Source organism: Passer domesticus, chromosome 1 (assembly GCF_036417665.1).
Source record: "Passer domesticus isolate bPasDom1 chromosome 1, bPasDom1.hap1, whole genome shotgun sequence".
Classification (NCBI taxonomy): domain Eukaryota; kingdom Metazoa; phylum Chordata; class Aves; order Passeriformes; family Passeridae; genus Passer; species Passer domesticus.
Window position 1 is genome coordinate 1,868,205 of NC_087474.1, and position 15,600 is coordinate 1,883,804.

A 15,600-nucleotide genomic window follows, 5' to 3' on the forward strand; every position below is an offset into this window, starting at 1 on the left:
TGGATAGAGCTGGCCAGAGGAATCTTGGTGGGAAGTTCTTCATGAGGGAAATAGGAGCACAAAGTGACTGTAATTTTGTGCCTGCAGATCTTTGATGTCTACATGGTCACTGCTGACTACGTGCCCGCGGCGCCAGACAAGGAGACCATCACCCTGAAGGAAGGACAATATGTGGAAGTCCTGGATTCAGCTCATCCTCTGAAATGGCTGGTCAGGACTAAACCCACGAAATCGAGTCCCTCTCGACAGGGTTGGGTGTCTCCAGCTTATCTGGACAAGAAATTAAAGGTGACTGATCATGTTTGGGTATTTCTCATTTAAAATTTCTTGTTCCTGTTTCAGTTTAGAGCCGTCCCTTTTGCAAGGAGTGATGGCAGAGGAGGTTGTTGAAGGGGTCTGGAACAAAGTTGTACTTTTTCATGTTTTTATTAGACAACATTTCTGGTGTGTGCAGGGGTTTCTGGGTTTGAAAGACCTAAAAACTCTCCAGTACAAAAGAAATTTCACACTGGTTAGTAATTGTTGGACTAAACAGGACTGTGAACGCATGAGAGATATTCCTTAGTATGTATAGATAAAAGCACTGTCCACTTCCAAGAATTATTTTAATTTTTCTTTCCTAATATTGTAGTTGTCACCAGAATGGGGAGCAACAGAAATTCCAGAATTTCCTGGAGAGTTTGTTTCCGAAGATGAATACAAAAGGAAGCTAAGGTGAGCTCATGTCATTTGGTATTTGCACCTTTGAATTTTCCTGCCTTTTGAGCCACTTGTATTTTGTGATTGATTTCAGCTTTGGAAAATTCCAGGCAATCAAGGTCACAGAATCCTAGAATGGATTGGGTTGGAAGGGACCTTAAACACCATCTCACGTCAACAAGTCCTGCGGGAAGGGATATCTTCCACTGGCCCCATCCATCCATCCATCCATCCATCCATCCATCCATCCATCCATCCATCCATCCATCCATCCATCGCCTTAAGAGGCTGACCTGGAACAGAGGCTAGATAGATTTAAATGAATAAAATAGGTATTTATTAAAAGGCCTTCAAAGGATACACCTTGGGCAGTGCAAGAGCCTGACTGTGGCTTTACCTAAGATGGATGCCAGGTCACGAGTTTTCACACTTTTATAAGATTTGGTACATTTCCATATTGGGGTTAATTGTCCAATTACAGCTTCAGGTTAGGCAGTCCCATCCTCCCAGATTGCTCTCCTCAATTCTCCATTGTTTACACTTTTTGGGCCCAAAGCTGCAATGGTGTCCTTGGTTCTGGGGCTGGAAAAGGATTGTTTTGTCTGACTGAACCGTGAGGAGAACCTGCTAACACTTTATATGAAGTTCAGAGTTCTGTACACCAATGCAGTACAGAATCTGGAAAATATGAAAGCTAAACCTCAAGGCATCACATGCATCCATCCATCCCCAGAGGGGATCTTTCTACCCCGGGAGTTGTTTCCTTTCATCATAAATCCCCACTTCACAGTCTAAAAGCCTTATAAGGACAATTGTGATGATTTTTCTGTGATTTCTTTCTGCCTCTCTGTCTCCCCTTCAGTGTTCTCATTCAGGAGCTGTTGATCTCAGAGGAAGATTACATTCAGGATTTACAGTTCCTCCAGACTCATCACCTTAGGTACACTGAGACCTGTCCCAGTGTGCCAGGAGCTGTTGCCAGTCAGAAATCCACCATCTTCAGGAACATTGATGACATTGGTCGCTTCCATTCCAGGTGGGCATTCCCAAGTGCCTTCATTGAAGACCAAAGAGTGGCATTATTATTATTATTATTATTATTATTATTATTATTATTATTATTATTATTATTATTATTATTACTATTATTTTATTATCATCATCACTATTATAATAAATATTATAATTATTATTGTTATCATTATTATAATTATCATTATTATTATTATTACTACTACTACTGTTATGATTACTTATATTATTATTATTATTACTACTTTTCTTACTATTATTCCTGATGTGGAGCACTGGCACTGCTGAGGTGCAAGGGAATTGATGTTCCTTTCAGGAGGGTAAATGACGGCATGGCTTAAATCATACCACAGGGTCAGGACTTCCATAATCCCATTCAGAACTACAAGGCTTCCTGTGTACAGCTCATTTCCTACTCTTTCAAGTGAATTTAACTGAGAAACAGTGAATTATGTTAAAAAAGCAGCAAGATCTTACAGGCACTCCAGTGGTGTCTTTATAGAGATATTAATTCAGGTAAAACTGATGTCAGCATCCATGAATTTCACAAAACCTTCCACTATCCCAGGATGCTCCAAGAGCTGTCCAACCTGGCCTTGGACACTTCCAGGGAGCCAGGGGCAGCCACAGCTGCTTTGGGAAACCTGTGCCAGGGCCTCACCACTGTCACAAGGAAGAATTTCTTCATAATAACCCATCTAATCCTGCCCTCTGTCAGTATAAAGCCATTCCCCCTTGTCCTGTCCTCCTGCCCATTGTCCAAAGCCCTGGCTGAGAGGAATGGCATTGTGCTGGGTGAAGAGGCAGTGAGCAGTTTAATCCTCATGTGGCAACATCTCTTATTTCCCCCCATCATTTCTTCCTTGGTTGAAAAGACAGGTGTCTGTAAGAAAGGCAGGAGCCTCCCTTGAAATGGAAAATGCAAACCCTCTCCCTCTGATTTATTATAATTTTTGAAATTAAGGGGCTCTCAGGCAAAGATATGGAAATCGGAAGAACAGTTCTTTAATAGGAAAATTAAAAATACAAATGCAATAGTACAAAAAAGAAAACAAACCACTGCCAGAGTCAGAGCAGGAGCTGAGCCCTGTGGGTCAGGGTGGTGGCACAGTCCCATCCCATGGGGGCTCAGCCCTCCTGCAGTGCCAGCTGTGCTTCTGCTGGAGCAGGGATCCTGCACAAGGCTGCACTTTTCCTCTGCAGCTCCAGGGCTGCTGGAGATGGGCCTGCTCTTCCTCTGGCAATGCAGGGCAGGAGAAAGCTGCTCCTCTGGGAATGCAGTGGGCAAAGGCTGCTGTGCTGTTCCAGGCTCATATTGTATCCAGGTAGGAATGCTTGGCTCCTGCCCTGGGCGGAGCATCTCCCCATGGGATGCTGGAATTTGATCAGCCCTGCAGGGACACTCAGTGGCCATGGACAGCAGAGATCTCCTGGAGGGAGGACTGGCTGTGGGAGAGAGAAAGAAAACTGCCCCATGAACAGAGAGAACTGCCCCAGCTCTGACAGATGGCAAATAAAATACCCCCAAACCACATCTTACACCCCAGGACAATTTCCCTTCACCTGTGCTCACCTGACATCTCCCGATTCCCAGCCTGGCTGCTGGGGCTGTGTGTTTAGCCTCACTCCAGCCCCTTCTCCTGAGATGCCCTGTGCTCCTGTGCCCACAGTGTGTTCCTGCGGAGCCTGCAGGGCTGTGACACCGACGACGACGTGGCCATGTGCTTCATCAAGCACGAAGCAGAGTTTAACAGGTACATCCAGTACCTGGTGGGAAGGGTCCAGGCAGAGTCAATTGTTGTCAGCAAAGCTGTCCAGGATTTCTACAAGGTAAGGCAGGAGCCAAAGCACCTGTGGGAAATTCATCCTGTAACGCACTGCATCAAGAAATGTCATTATTAATCATAAATGTGAACCTCAGAAGTATGTGTAGTATCTTTTGCTAAATATAATAGCAAAAATTTATTGACTTAAAATTAATTAAACTTTAAAAATTATCAGAACTAATGATTTTTAGTTAACTTTCTAGCTTTTTATGGTTAGTATGTCCAATATGGAACATATTTACATATACTTATGCATTTATTAATATAAAAATTATACAGACATGAACATGGCTGTGTTTATGTAATTGTAATTAAGGGACATTTTAAAGGTCACCATATTATTAGACCAAGAGAACCACATAAATCATAAATATAGATAAGCAAATCTTGTTTCTCTGTTCCAGCTACTCAGGATTTTTTTCTGCTGCTCTTTATAACAGCCTTTCCTTGTTATCCCATGTATTTTTTCAGAGATACACAGATGAATTTTTAACTAATGAAGATCCCTCACAGCCACTTATCCCACCACTGCAGCACTACCTGGAAAAACCCATAAACAGGATCCAGCAGTACCAGACAATAATTAAGGTAAAGAGATGTGTTTACAGGTTTATGTTCTGCTCTGTGCAGCTTGTGCAGAAAAAGATTTTATTTTTATTTCTTTTTTTCTTGACTTCCTTCTGATAAAACTACAATTGAAAACTGCTTGAGTAAATAAGAGATTAATCATCACCAGTGGTGGTGCTCTCCAAATAGTTTTGTAAATGTAAATCCAGGTGGAGGTTCACAGAATCCAACCCCATCAAGTTCAGTGAGCTTTATCTTTAAATATATGAAAAAATGTAATATAATATAATATAATATAATATAATATAATATAATATAATATAATATAATATAATATAATATAATATAATATAATATAATATAATATAATATAATATAATATAATATAATATAATACTACATATTATATTGGATGACAGGTATAAATTTGCTTCAAACTCAGCAACATTTGTTACAAAAATAAGTAGTTTTCAGGTCTAACATAATGACTTACCACTCCTTTTCCTTATGTTTTATACTGATATTACAGTAAGATGAAATTCTTATTTTCTGAAAAGCTTTGCCCCATTCTACCATCCTGAAATATTTTGTCTTTCAGGACTGCATTTGTCCCACTGTCTTAGACCATAAGCAAACATTTCAGAGTAGCATTTTAGACAGTATTTTCATGGGAAGTAGCACTAGGATACTCAGGAAGAAAATAACCATGGCAAAATATTTATGTATTCTGGTGTTGTATAAAGGAGCAATTTGGATATTTTGAAGAACTTTCTACTTTTGAACACAGTCTTGCACACAAACAGCAACATTTTTAAGGGTCTTTTGGAGGAGCAAAGGCATTTTTCATGCCTTCATTGCTGAAAGAGTGGAACAGGAACGAATGTGGGAAGAACAGGGAAAATGCCATTTCACTTTTTTTCCAACCTCTCTTTTTATTAATCTAATGCTGACTCAACACATGAATTCCTTGTTCTCTGCTGTTGTGAGGATATGCAGAAGAGAAATGCAACGGGTACATTTAGGATCACTTTGGAATTTTTGGTTTTGAACCACCAAAGCATAGCTGGTGTTTGTTTCAACTTTATCTTTGCTTGTCATCAACTGATATAAGGAAAAGCCAGACTGCTATTGTATTTGTGAGGTTCCCAGATGAAGGAAGGAATGATGAATCTGACTCCATGTTCTTAGAAGGCTAATTCATTATTTTAAAATACTATATTATATTAAAGAATACAGAAAGGATACAGACAGAAGGCTAAAAAGATAATAGTAAAACTGGTGACTCTTTCCAGAGTCTCGACACAGCTTGACCTTGATTGGCCAATGAGTCAAAACAATTCACATGAAACCAATGAAACAACCACCTGTGGGTAAACAATCTCCAACCCCATTCCAAAGCAGCAAAACACAGGAGAAGCTAATCAGATAATTATTGTTTTCCTTTTTCTCTGAGGCTTCTCAGCTTCCCAGGAGAAGAATCCTGGGTGAAAGGATTTTTCCAGAAAATACAACTGTGACAGACTGGTTAGTCTTTAATACTGCTGAGTAGATAGGAAAGAAAAGACTTTGTTATCTAAGCAGTTTGTGGGATAAAATTTGCTGAGATGAAAGAGACAGAGCAGGTGTTGAGAAAATCTTTGGCTCTGAAGGAACTACTTATTTTTTCTCTGATTATCCACTAATTTTTTCTTCACTCACCTACAGGAATTAATCCGAAACAAGGCCAGAAACAGCCAGAACTGCACTTTGCTGGAGCAGGCCTATGCCATTGTGTCTGCCCTCACCCGGAGAGCAGAGAACAACCTCCACGTCTCACTCATTGAGAATTATCCAGGGACCTTGGAGAGCCTTGGGGAGCCCATCCGCCAGGTAACTGGAATTTCCCAGTCACTGCTGGTTCCATGTGTGCCTTCCACAGTTTCTAAGGAGCCTGAATTCTTAGAAGAAAATTATTTAGGAATTATATTATATTGGATTAGCTTATTATTAGAGATATTATACTGTATTATAGTGTTATTAGATATATTAAATTATTAAATTATTATATATAATTGCTATGTTAATTATTATACCTCACTACTATATTAATATATTACTATATTATTACTATATTAATATTGCAATAATATAATAGATATTGTATATTGGTTATTATAATTGCTATATAATTAAAAATAAATATTATTAAATATATACATTGAAAAAGGTATTATTAAATTATTAATATATAATTAATTATTATGTTATTATATCTCATTATTAAGTTAACATGTTACTATATTATTACTATATTAATATTGTAATGATATTACTGTATAATTATACATTGGTTATTATAATTGTTATTTAATTAATTATTATATATTATTAAGTTATATATTATATTTATATATAGAATCTATATTATATATATTACATTACATTCTATTAAATTATATTATATTGTAGAATTATATCTGAAAGAGATTATTTGCTTATTTAACTTATTGTTGTCCAGAAATTGGTGTTCTGACTCCACTGAGGTTTGAAACACCAGAGCATGGATGCTTATGGAATAATTCACACATAATGCAGTTATTTGCCTTTTTTAACATGCTCATCAAACAGGAATAAAATTGTTCTGGGCTCCTACATGATCTAGAAGGGTTTTTACTCATTATTGGGAAAACACGGGGCAGCTCCTGAAGTTACAGGCATCAACAGAGCCCTGTGCTCCCCCAGGTTTATCCCATGGACCAGGTGTGTGGCTTTTTAGGTGCCCCAGCTATTAGGACACTTTAGTCCAGGACCTCCAACATGCTCACTCAAATTCCTGTTTCTTTATAGATTTACTGTGTTCTACCAGGCAAGTAATTTATTCTGTCTGCATCCAGTGTTTTCCATGGGAATCACAGTGTATTGCTGAGTGGAGTTGTAAGGCTAAATTACAGTGACACTGTGGTGGGCATTCATTTCTCCACATTTAGGCATCCAAAAATTGTCCAGTCACACCCCTTGAGTGTTTACTTCTCCCTAGAGATGCCAGGGGATATCCATGTCACTAATTGAGCTGTCTTTGTCTGAAACTGTGTAAAATTAATGTCCTGCTCTGGTGAAGGTGACCAAATCATATAAAGTGTCTGTACAACACACAAAATACAATCTTCCTTTAATATTTCCAAGGCTGTTTCTACCTGAAAAGAGCTGTCTATTTTTCTGGCACCAAATAATACCATTTAAATGTCAATGTAATGATAACCACTGGCTGTGTCTAATGAGTCACCTTTAGCATTAGAAACCATCTGCTGGGCTTTAATAAACCAGAGAAACATCAGGGGATGATGCAACAGGAAACATTTGTCATCTGGGCTCTGAAAAATGATGGTGAGACATAACTGTGGTAATTATTCCAGACGTATCACTATGTGCTCTTCCTTCTTTTTCCTCTCAGGGCCACTTCATTGTGTGGGAAGGAGCTCCAGGAGCTCGAATGGCGTGGAAAGGACACAAAAGACATGTTTTCCTCTTCAAAAATTATATTGTGATCTGCAAACCAAAGCGAGACACAAAGACTGACACCTACAGCTACATCTTCAAGAACATCATGAAGGTCTGATCACTTTATCCTCACATAAAGCATTTCTCTGTCAATTAGACCTTCACTTTTATATCCAGCTTGAACATTCTTCTAATCTTTCTGAGCTATTCCTTTGCTTCAAAAACTATTTGAAGCACAAGTAGAATCTACATTTATCCCAAAATATCTATTTTAAACATGTCAGAAACCATCAGGGTGGACTTTTACCATGCAGCATGGAGATTACAAGTACAAGCATTTATTTATTTCTGTTACGTCATCTAATTAATAGCATAAATATATTATATTGATATGGATTTTGCTGCCTATAGGTTTTTCTTGCATTTGTAAATCTCTGGTTTTGGCAGTTTGTAATGTTGGGAGTAAATTAGAGGGAATCTTATTTGCTGAATTCAGTCAGGTTTTCTCTGCTGGTTATGTCCTTTTTTGACAACAATTCCTGTTCAGAAATGGAAAAATTCAGAGGATTTGACCCACTCATCTTCAGACATTCAGGGTTAAAACAGCCAGAAATTGAGGAAAGCATTTTCACAAGGCAGGAGATGCTTGACTCCAATAAAAAACAGCCAGCCAACCAGAAAACCCACGGATTTCTTGACCAAGTCCAGCCAGGACTTATTGAAAGTCCTTGTCAATATTCATAGGCAGATACTCTTTTCCAAGAAAAATAAAATGGAAACATATCTATGCTTTGTCCAGAGATTGCCTATTCCCTATTTTTTTCCATGTTGCCTGGGCCCAGCCCTTCAGGGCCAGTGTGTTCCACCCCTGGGATAACTTTTAAAGCTGGACATTGTTTTCCTGAAAAACTAACCCCAGGAAAATGTCACTTTGGTAACCAGAAAGTCAAATATAGCAGGGAAAATAACTCTCAAAGTAGCTCTGATTGCTCTTCATCCAAAGCCACGTTGCCTTACTGACGCAATCCGAAAAATCTTTGAAGTAAGCGCAGATTACCCCTTTTTGCTGTTGGGAATTCCTTAAAAACAGAGGATTTTTGGTGACTTTCTTGCCCCTTCTGTCACTCAGCTGAACAACATAGATGTGAATGACCTGGTGGAAGGGGATGACCGGGCCTTTGAGATCTGGCACGAGCGCGAGGACTTGGTGCGCAAGTACCTGCTGCAGGCGCGGACCGTGAACATCAAGAACTCCTGGGTGAAGGAGATCTTGGGCATCCAGCAGAGGATCAGTGAGCCCATCTGGAGTAAGTGTGGCACCAGACAACCCAAACCTCACCAGTTTTCTTCTTGGATGGTCTCTTTGGTTTGATGCCTTGTGAAGGCTGACCTAGAACAGAGTTCTAGAACAGAGACTGGACAGAGCTAAAGAATAAAGCAGGGATTTATTCAAAGGCTTCAATGGATCCACCTTGGGCAGCACAAGAGCCCAGCCAGGGCTGCACCCAAGATGAACCCAAATGGTCCCAAAATGCACGAGCGCTGCCGGGGTCTCTCCCTGGGCTCAGCTCTGCTCCATGTGCACATTGCAGTTCAGTGTCCAATCCCAGCTGCAGCCCCTGCAGTCCCATCCTGCTTGTTTTTCTCTCTCCAGCCCACGTTGTTTGTGCTCTTGGGCTGAGATTTGGATCATTTGTCCTTGGTGCCCAGCTGGAGCAGGAATTGTTTTGTCTCCCTGCTCTGTGCAGAGAGCTCACCATCCCTTGATATGAAGCTCAGAACAACACACTAAAGCAGCACAGAACCTGAAAAATATAAAAGCTGAAACCTGAGGTTTTAAGTTCAGGTTTAAGGTTTTAGGTTTAAGGTTCAGGAAATTATGAAAGAGAGAGAGAAGCTGTTTATGGTCATTAAATGTGGGAGCAGGTCCAGGGAGGGGATTCTGCCCCTCTGCTCTGCTCTTGTGGGATCCCACCTGCAGTGCTCTGTCTAGCTGTGGGGTCTCCAAAATAAAATGGATGTGGAGCTGCTGCAGTGAGTCCAGAAGAAGCCTAGAAGATAATCTGAGGGTTGAAACACCTCTCCTGGAGGAAAGGCAGGGAGAGTTGGTGTTGTGCCCTGATCCAGACTCCTACACACCCCAGTACAAAAGACCCTGTGACTTCGCTGGGTTCCAGACTCTTTACTTGACTCCTGACTTACACTGTTCTATCTTTGCACCTGGGTTTGCTTTGGAATTTGGCTGGTCATTAATGTTTCATCAGTCTCAGTGTCATTTGAGATTCCACCAATTTTCAATCCACAAAATCTATCAGTAGGGGTATCAGATCTTTTTATTTTCCAGGCATCAGCTACAAATGGTGTCCACTATAGTGTAAGGATATATTTGGCATCTTAAAATGCCAGAACAGCATTGGATTTAGTCTATATACACTGCAAACAAGTCTGGGCACTTCATTTTGTGCCTTTAGTAAAGTGTTTTAGTGATGAAGACTATCAGAATAATTTCGTATGGTTTCATATGAGAGCAATGGGTTAAAAGAAATGTCACTTAATAAAGGAACAGGTTGCCCAAAGTTGTGGCTGCCCCTGGATGCCTGGAAGTGTCCAAGGCCAGGCTGGATGGGGCTCAGAGCAGCCTGGGAGAGTGGAAGGTGTCCCTGCCCATGGCAGGGGTGGGATGGGATGATCTTTAAGGTCTCTTGCAACCCAAACCACTCTATAATTCTATGACTCAATGAAAGCATAGATTTCATTGTAAGGACACCAGCAGAATGCTAGCTTGGATATCCAGGCTGCATTTTATTTGAGGAATTGCCTTAATGGTGACAGATGCGTGTTTCCTGAATAATGGATGTGCTTATTAAAATCATGGTCTAAAATAATTCCAGATCAGCAACAAATTCCGTTTTTTCATATGGTCTAACTTTATAGCCAACAACAGACATGTTACAGACTGAATTTGGTCTCAGACAAGCAAGGAGAGCATGTCACCCATTAAGTCTTGAGTTGCTAAAATTTCCTGTTCAGTTTTTTCCATTCTGAACCTCACAGGTTTGCAAAAATTATTCTTATCTCACTTAGCAGCAGCCATGCCATGGACAGAGCCCCTTCCTCCAGACTAACACGCTCCCTCTGATATTTCAGTCCCTCCAGACTTTGAGGAAGAACTGGCAGACTGCACAGCTGAGCTGGGAGAGACTGTCAAGCTGGCCTGCAAGGTGACAGGAGCTCCCAAGCCATCCATCAGCTGGTACAAAGGTACGAGCAGCAGGGCAAGAAATGCACCCTCCAAACGTGCTCCCTGTCCTTATTGCTGTGATAATTGGGCAGTGGGTTGATGCCTTAAGGAGCTGGAGCAGAGGCCAGACAGAGTTTAGGGGAATAAAGTGGATATTTATTGAGGTTCCTTCAAAGGCCACACCCTGGCAGTGCCTGGGTGGCTCCAGGATGGAAGCCAAAGAGGGCTTGGTCACAAGGTCTCACAGTTTTATAAGTTTTAGTCCATTTGCATATAGGAGTTAACCTTCCAATTAATGGCTTTAAATTATGAAGTTTCATCCTCCTTGCTTGCTTGCCCACCCTCCTCTTTTCACATTATTTAAGCTTTGGGCCTGAAGTTTGAAGAGATTGTCCTTGAGTCTGCGGCTAGAATAGGATTGTTTTGTCTTCACCACCCTATGAAAAGATCCCAGTAACAGTTAATATAAAGATAAAAGCTGCACACCAACACAGAACAGAAAAACTGAAAAACCAAGGTATCAGGATTTTCCAACAACTGATCCCCTAGAGATACTCAAGCCTAGAGATCATGTTTTTGGGTGCTTTGGGTGTGCTCCTTTGGCTGGAAAAGCAGAATTATGACTGCACAGAATGTACTCTGGGATAATTTCACTTTTAAATGAGGAGTGGTGATGTATGAGGTCCTCCAACAGTAGTTTCCCTGGATGATGTTTCATAGAGAGCTGGATGAAGAGCTGATTCCTCAACTACCAACACCAGCTGCAATAATACAACTCTCAGCCCTCTCAGGATGAAAAGCTGGATGAAATTCCTAACGGGAAACACTTAGTAAGGTATTTTAAAAGAAATAATTTCCCTTTCAGATGGAAAGCCTGTGGAGGTGGATCCCCACCACATTATAATAGAAGATCCTGATGGCTCCTGCACGCTGATCTTGGACAACCTGACAGGGGCTGACACAGGACAGTACATGTGCTTTGCTTCCAGTCCTGCTGGGAATGCCAGCACCTTGGGAAAGATCCTTGTTCAAGGTAAACTCCTGCACAGATGCAGTATTTTAATGGGGTCTGCTATGAAATAAACTTGTACCAGCCACGGTGTGAGCAGCAGGAGCTGGACAGTGACTGTCCCCTGTGCTGGCTTGGTGTCAGTTTTGAGATTGCCATGACCAGAAGGACATTGAGGGGCTGGAGTGTGCCCAGGGGAGGGAAGGGAGCTGGGGAAGAGGCTGGAGGACAAAGAATGGAGCTGGGAAGGGGCTCAGCCTGGAGAAAAGGAGGCTCAGGGGGGCTCTTGTGGCTCTGCACAACTCCTGACAGGAGGGGACAGCCGGGGGGATCGGGCTCTGCTCCAGGGAACAGAGACAGGAGAGGGAACGGCCTCGGGCTGGACCAGGGGAGGTTTAGATCGGAGATTAGGGAAAATTTCCTCACCAAAAATGTTGTCAACCACCAGAACAAACTCCTCAAGGAACTGGTGGAGTCACCATCCCTGGAAGAGCTCAGAAAACATTTAGATGTGGCACCTGGGGAGGTGGTTTACTGTTGGCCTCAGCAGTGTTAATGGTTGGACTCCATGACCCCAGAGGCCTTTTTCAACCTAAATCATTCTATGTTTCTATGATGTTACAAATATTAAGACATTCTAGAGGTTCTATGCAACATATAGTGAATAATATTTAAAAATAAAAAATATATACAGGTGCAGGTAACTGTTTATAGGTCAAAAAATTTGGTCTTTAGTATCCTTTAGACCCAGTGAGAATTACCTGGTCAGGGATATGCCCTTCCTATCTGTTCATGTTTCCAGCTACCAGTCACATTGACCTTTGCTTTTTGCAGTGCCCCCACGGTTTGTGAACAAGGTCAGAAATGCTTATCTTGTTGAGGGTGAAGATGTCCAGTTCACCTGCACTGTGGAAGGAGCACCCAGGCCTCAGATCAGGTCAGTCCTACAGCTCACATGGGGACAAACCCTGGTTTCACATTTTTCATAGTCAGAAAAGTTATTTTATGACCCTTTCTTTACTGTGTCTTCCATCTTAACCCCATCCCACTGCTGGCTCTTCATGATCCAGACATTCCTGAGATTCTCAGCAGTTAATTCTAGCTAGAATTTGTAAAGAAATACCTGCAGATAGACCCTGTCCAATCTAAAGCCCTGGAAAGCATTTTATCATTGTTTATCCTCCCTGCCTTGGACCTGACTTGATTTTATTCAGACAAAAAGCTCAGCAAATCCTGTCTTGTCATCATTTAAAGCCCTTTTCCAGCACTGAGTGAGGAGATCTCTTGGGAAGAACCTCATAAACCTGTGCAGGTTCATACCCAGGTGTGATCTACCCACCTGCAGCCCTCCCTGCCAGGATCCAAATGTTCATCTAAGGATCAGCTCCAGAGTTTTTTGATGGATGGATCAGTGATCCTGGGGAGCTCTTGATGCACAATTTTTCCTGGCTTACACTCCATGTTTTCCCACTCAGGTGGTACAAGGATGGGGTGCTGCTGAAGGACACCAGTAAATACCAGACTTTCAGTGAGCCACGGAGCGGCATCGCAGTCCTGGTGGTCAAGAACCCTTCCAATGAAGATATGGGGCACTATGAATGTGAGGTAAGTTTGGAGAGATTTAAATATCTGTCATCTGAAATTGTACAGGCAGGAGAATTCATTTTACTGGCAGAGACCCATGGCTGAGTCATTGCTCATAAGAATAATTTAGTCAGGCTGAACTAGGTCTGGATTGTGGATGTCCAAAAGCTTCAGAATATTCTGATCTGACAGTTTGTTGGTACAAGTAAGAATTGATGGAACTTGTTCTGGAGCTTAAACTCAGATCCAGATCTCTAGGGGAAAGTCTTCTTACAAAATCTAGGACCATTCTGATGTGATATTTTGTTTCTGGATTGTCTTTAAATTACAACTAAGAAACCCTCCAGAGCCAAAATAAAGAAATTAAGTCTAAGTAGAAGGATAAAGCACTGAAATTCCTGTTTTGTTTAACAAGAATATGTGAAAGTAGCTGATAAATTTTTGAACATGTAAGATATTTTTTGAAAATTAGTCATAGTCTATGCATTCATTGTAATAAAACATGAGAAGTTTTGAGGGCTTGGCAGTAAAAGAAATTGGTGTTGGTTTAGGAAATTGGCGTGATTCAGCTACCAGAAATATTTAGGAGGTTTGATATACTTTAAATAATTCTTCTGGAATTTTAACAAAACCAAATTACCTTGCATTTGCCATTGACCAAGATCCTAATGTCCAGTATTCCTTTCATTGAGTAAAACTCTGTAATTATTGGATGATAAGCAAAAAAAATTAATTCTTTTTAATGGCCACCTAAGTGTGTGTACAGCAGGACTCTGGGCCTGTTGAGAGAGACAGTTAGCCCAGGCTGCAGAGCAAACACCCAGTAATTAAGTAAATAACTTTGCAGATGTGCTGTAACTTGTCTGTTTGAATAATTTTTGGTAGAAGACCACAAACTCCATTGAGCAGCAAAATGTCTCTTCAAACTCCAGCAGCTTGGCAGTGTTCTCACACCTTCACCCATTTCTGGCAGAATTGAATTTCCAAGGGTAGCACAGGCAGGGTTTTTAAAATACATTAAAATACATTAAAAACACGACAAAAAATACATTAAAAACACGACGACAAAAAAAACATCCAGTGTTTCATTTGGCACTGCACCGTTCTCTCCAGCTGATGAACAGATTAGGGTCTGCCAAGAGTGGAGCAGAGCTTTACCACCACAGCGCCGCAGCCCTGACCCAGGAGAGGAGAGGAGACCAAGCCATCACCATTGAAGGTATGACCCTTGCCCAGCTCCGTACGTACGCCACCCAGTTGCCCCAAAAACAACAAGATTCCAGTATTTTTTTGCCATCTTACCCATGTTGGTTGTTGGTGTCCATGTATCTGTACGTCTTCTGGAGATGTGCATGGGCAGAGGGCAGCTCGGCTCTGTGCCCATCACCATCTGTTGATTTCCAAGCCTGGCAAATCAACTTCATATAATGTGAATGCATTATATGGAAAAGGAGGAGCAAATGAAGGGTTTGTCACGCCACCACTAGTGCAAAAAGAAATGTTGTATATTGTTGGAATACTTGGAAATGTGTGTCAGCCTGGCAGGAATGTTACAGAGACCACTGAGTAAAGGTGGAGGTGTTTTGGGATTGTTCCTGAAATACCACTGAAGGACATGGGGAATGACTGGGAAAGCAGAACTCACAGCAGTGTGGCCTGAGCAATGATTAGTTCATCCATTATTTAGGACTGTCCAGGGATAGCCACAGAATCTGTTCCTTTTTTTTCTGTCAGTTTCACCTGGATTGGTAGGGTGACAAGAATTGATTTTACACACATCCAAAAACGCATCTTTCTTCACAACTTTTAGTCATTACTGCCTAACGTTCCAGGGATTACTGCTTATCCCAGGGATTTCCACATGGAGTGTGTTAGTGCTTGCTGCAAACCCACCACAGCCCAGTTTAAATCCATGGCCACATCTCCCTAAGGAGCATTTCCTGGCACAGGGAATTGGTTCTTTGCACATCTTATTAATGTCCTTGTGTGGCTGAGTGTGAACCAGCCAGTCCTGTCTCTCTTGGACAGCTCAGGAGGTGATACAGCCAAGGGACCACCTTTGATAGGTAAGGGACAGATCTGGAGGGCAAGAGACAGGACTGGGATAGGCACAGGCCTTTCCATGCCAGAAAACCTTGGTTTCACAGGCTTCTCCCAGATGTGGT

General features: G+C 41.4%; 1 protein-coding gene across 1 annotated transcript in view; it reads left to right on the forward strand.

Annotated features, from left to right (window-relative positions):
• The window catches only part of OBSCN (obscurin, cytoskeletal calmodulin and titin-interacting RhoGEF), a 198,831-nt gene that overhangs the window by 142,071 nt on the left and 41,160 nt on the right, over window positions 1-15,600 (forward strand). The window contains exons 79-91 of the mRNA XM_064416433.1: window positions 88-288; window positions 632-714; window positions 1,562-1,735; window positions 3,402-3,561; window positions 4,029-4,145; window positions 5,829-5,993; window positions 7,555-7,713; window positions 8,731-8,908; window positions 10,749-10,862; window positions 11,708-11,875; window positions 12,686-12,788; window positions 13,327-13,456; window positions 14,549-14,654. Of these exons, the coding sequence (XP_064272503.1) occupies window positions 88-288; window positions 632-714; window positions 1,562-1,735; window positions 3,402-3,561; window positions 4,029-4,145; window positions 5,829-5,993; window positions 7,555-7,713; window positions 8,731-8,908; window positions 10,749-10,862; window positions 11,708-11,875; window positions 12,686-12,788; window positions 13,327-13,456; window positions 14,549-14,654 (1,858 nt within the window). The remainder of the gene's footprint in view (window positions 1-87; window positions 289-631; window positions 715-1,561; window positions 1,736-3,401; window positions 3,562-4,028; window positions 4,146-5,828; window positions 5,994-7,554; window positions 7,714-8,730; window positions 8,909-10,748; window positions 10,863-11,707; window positions 11,876-12,685; window positions 12,789-13,326; window positions 13,457-14,548; window positions 14,655-15,600) is intronic.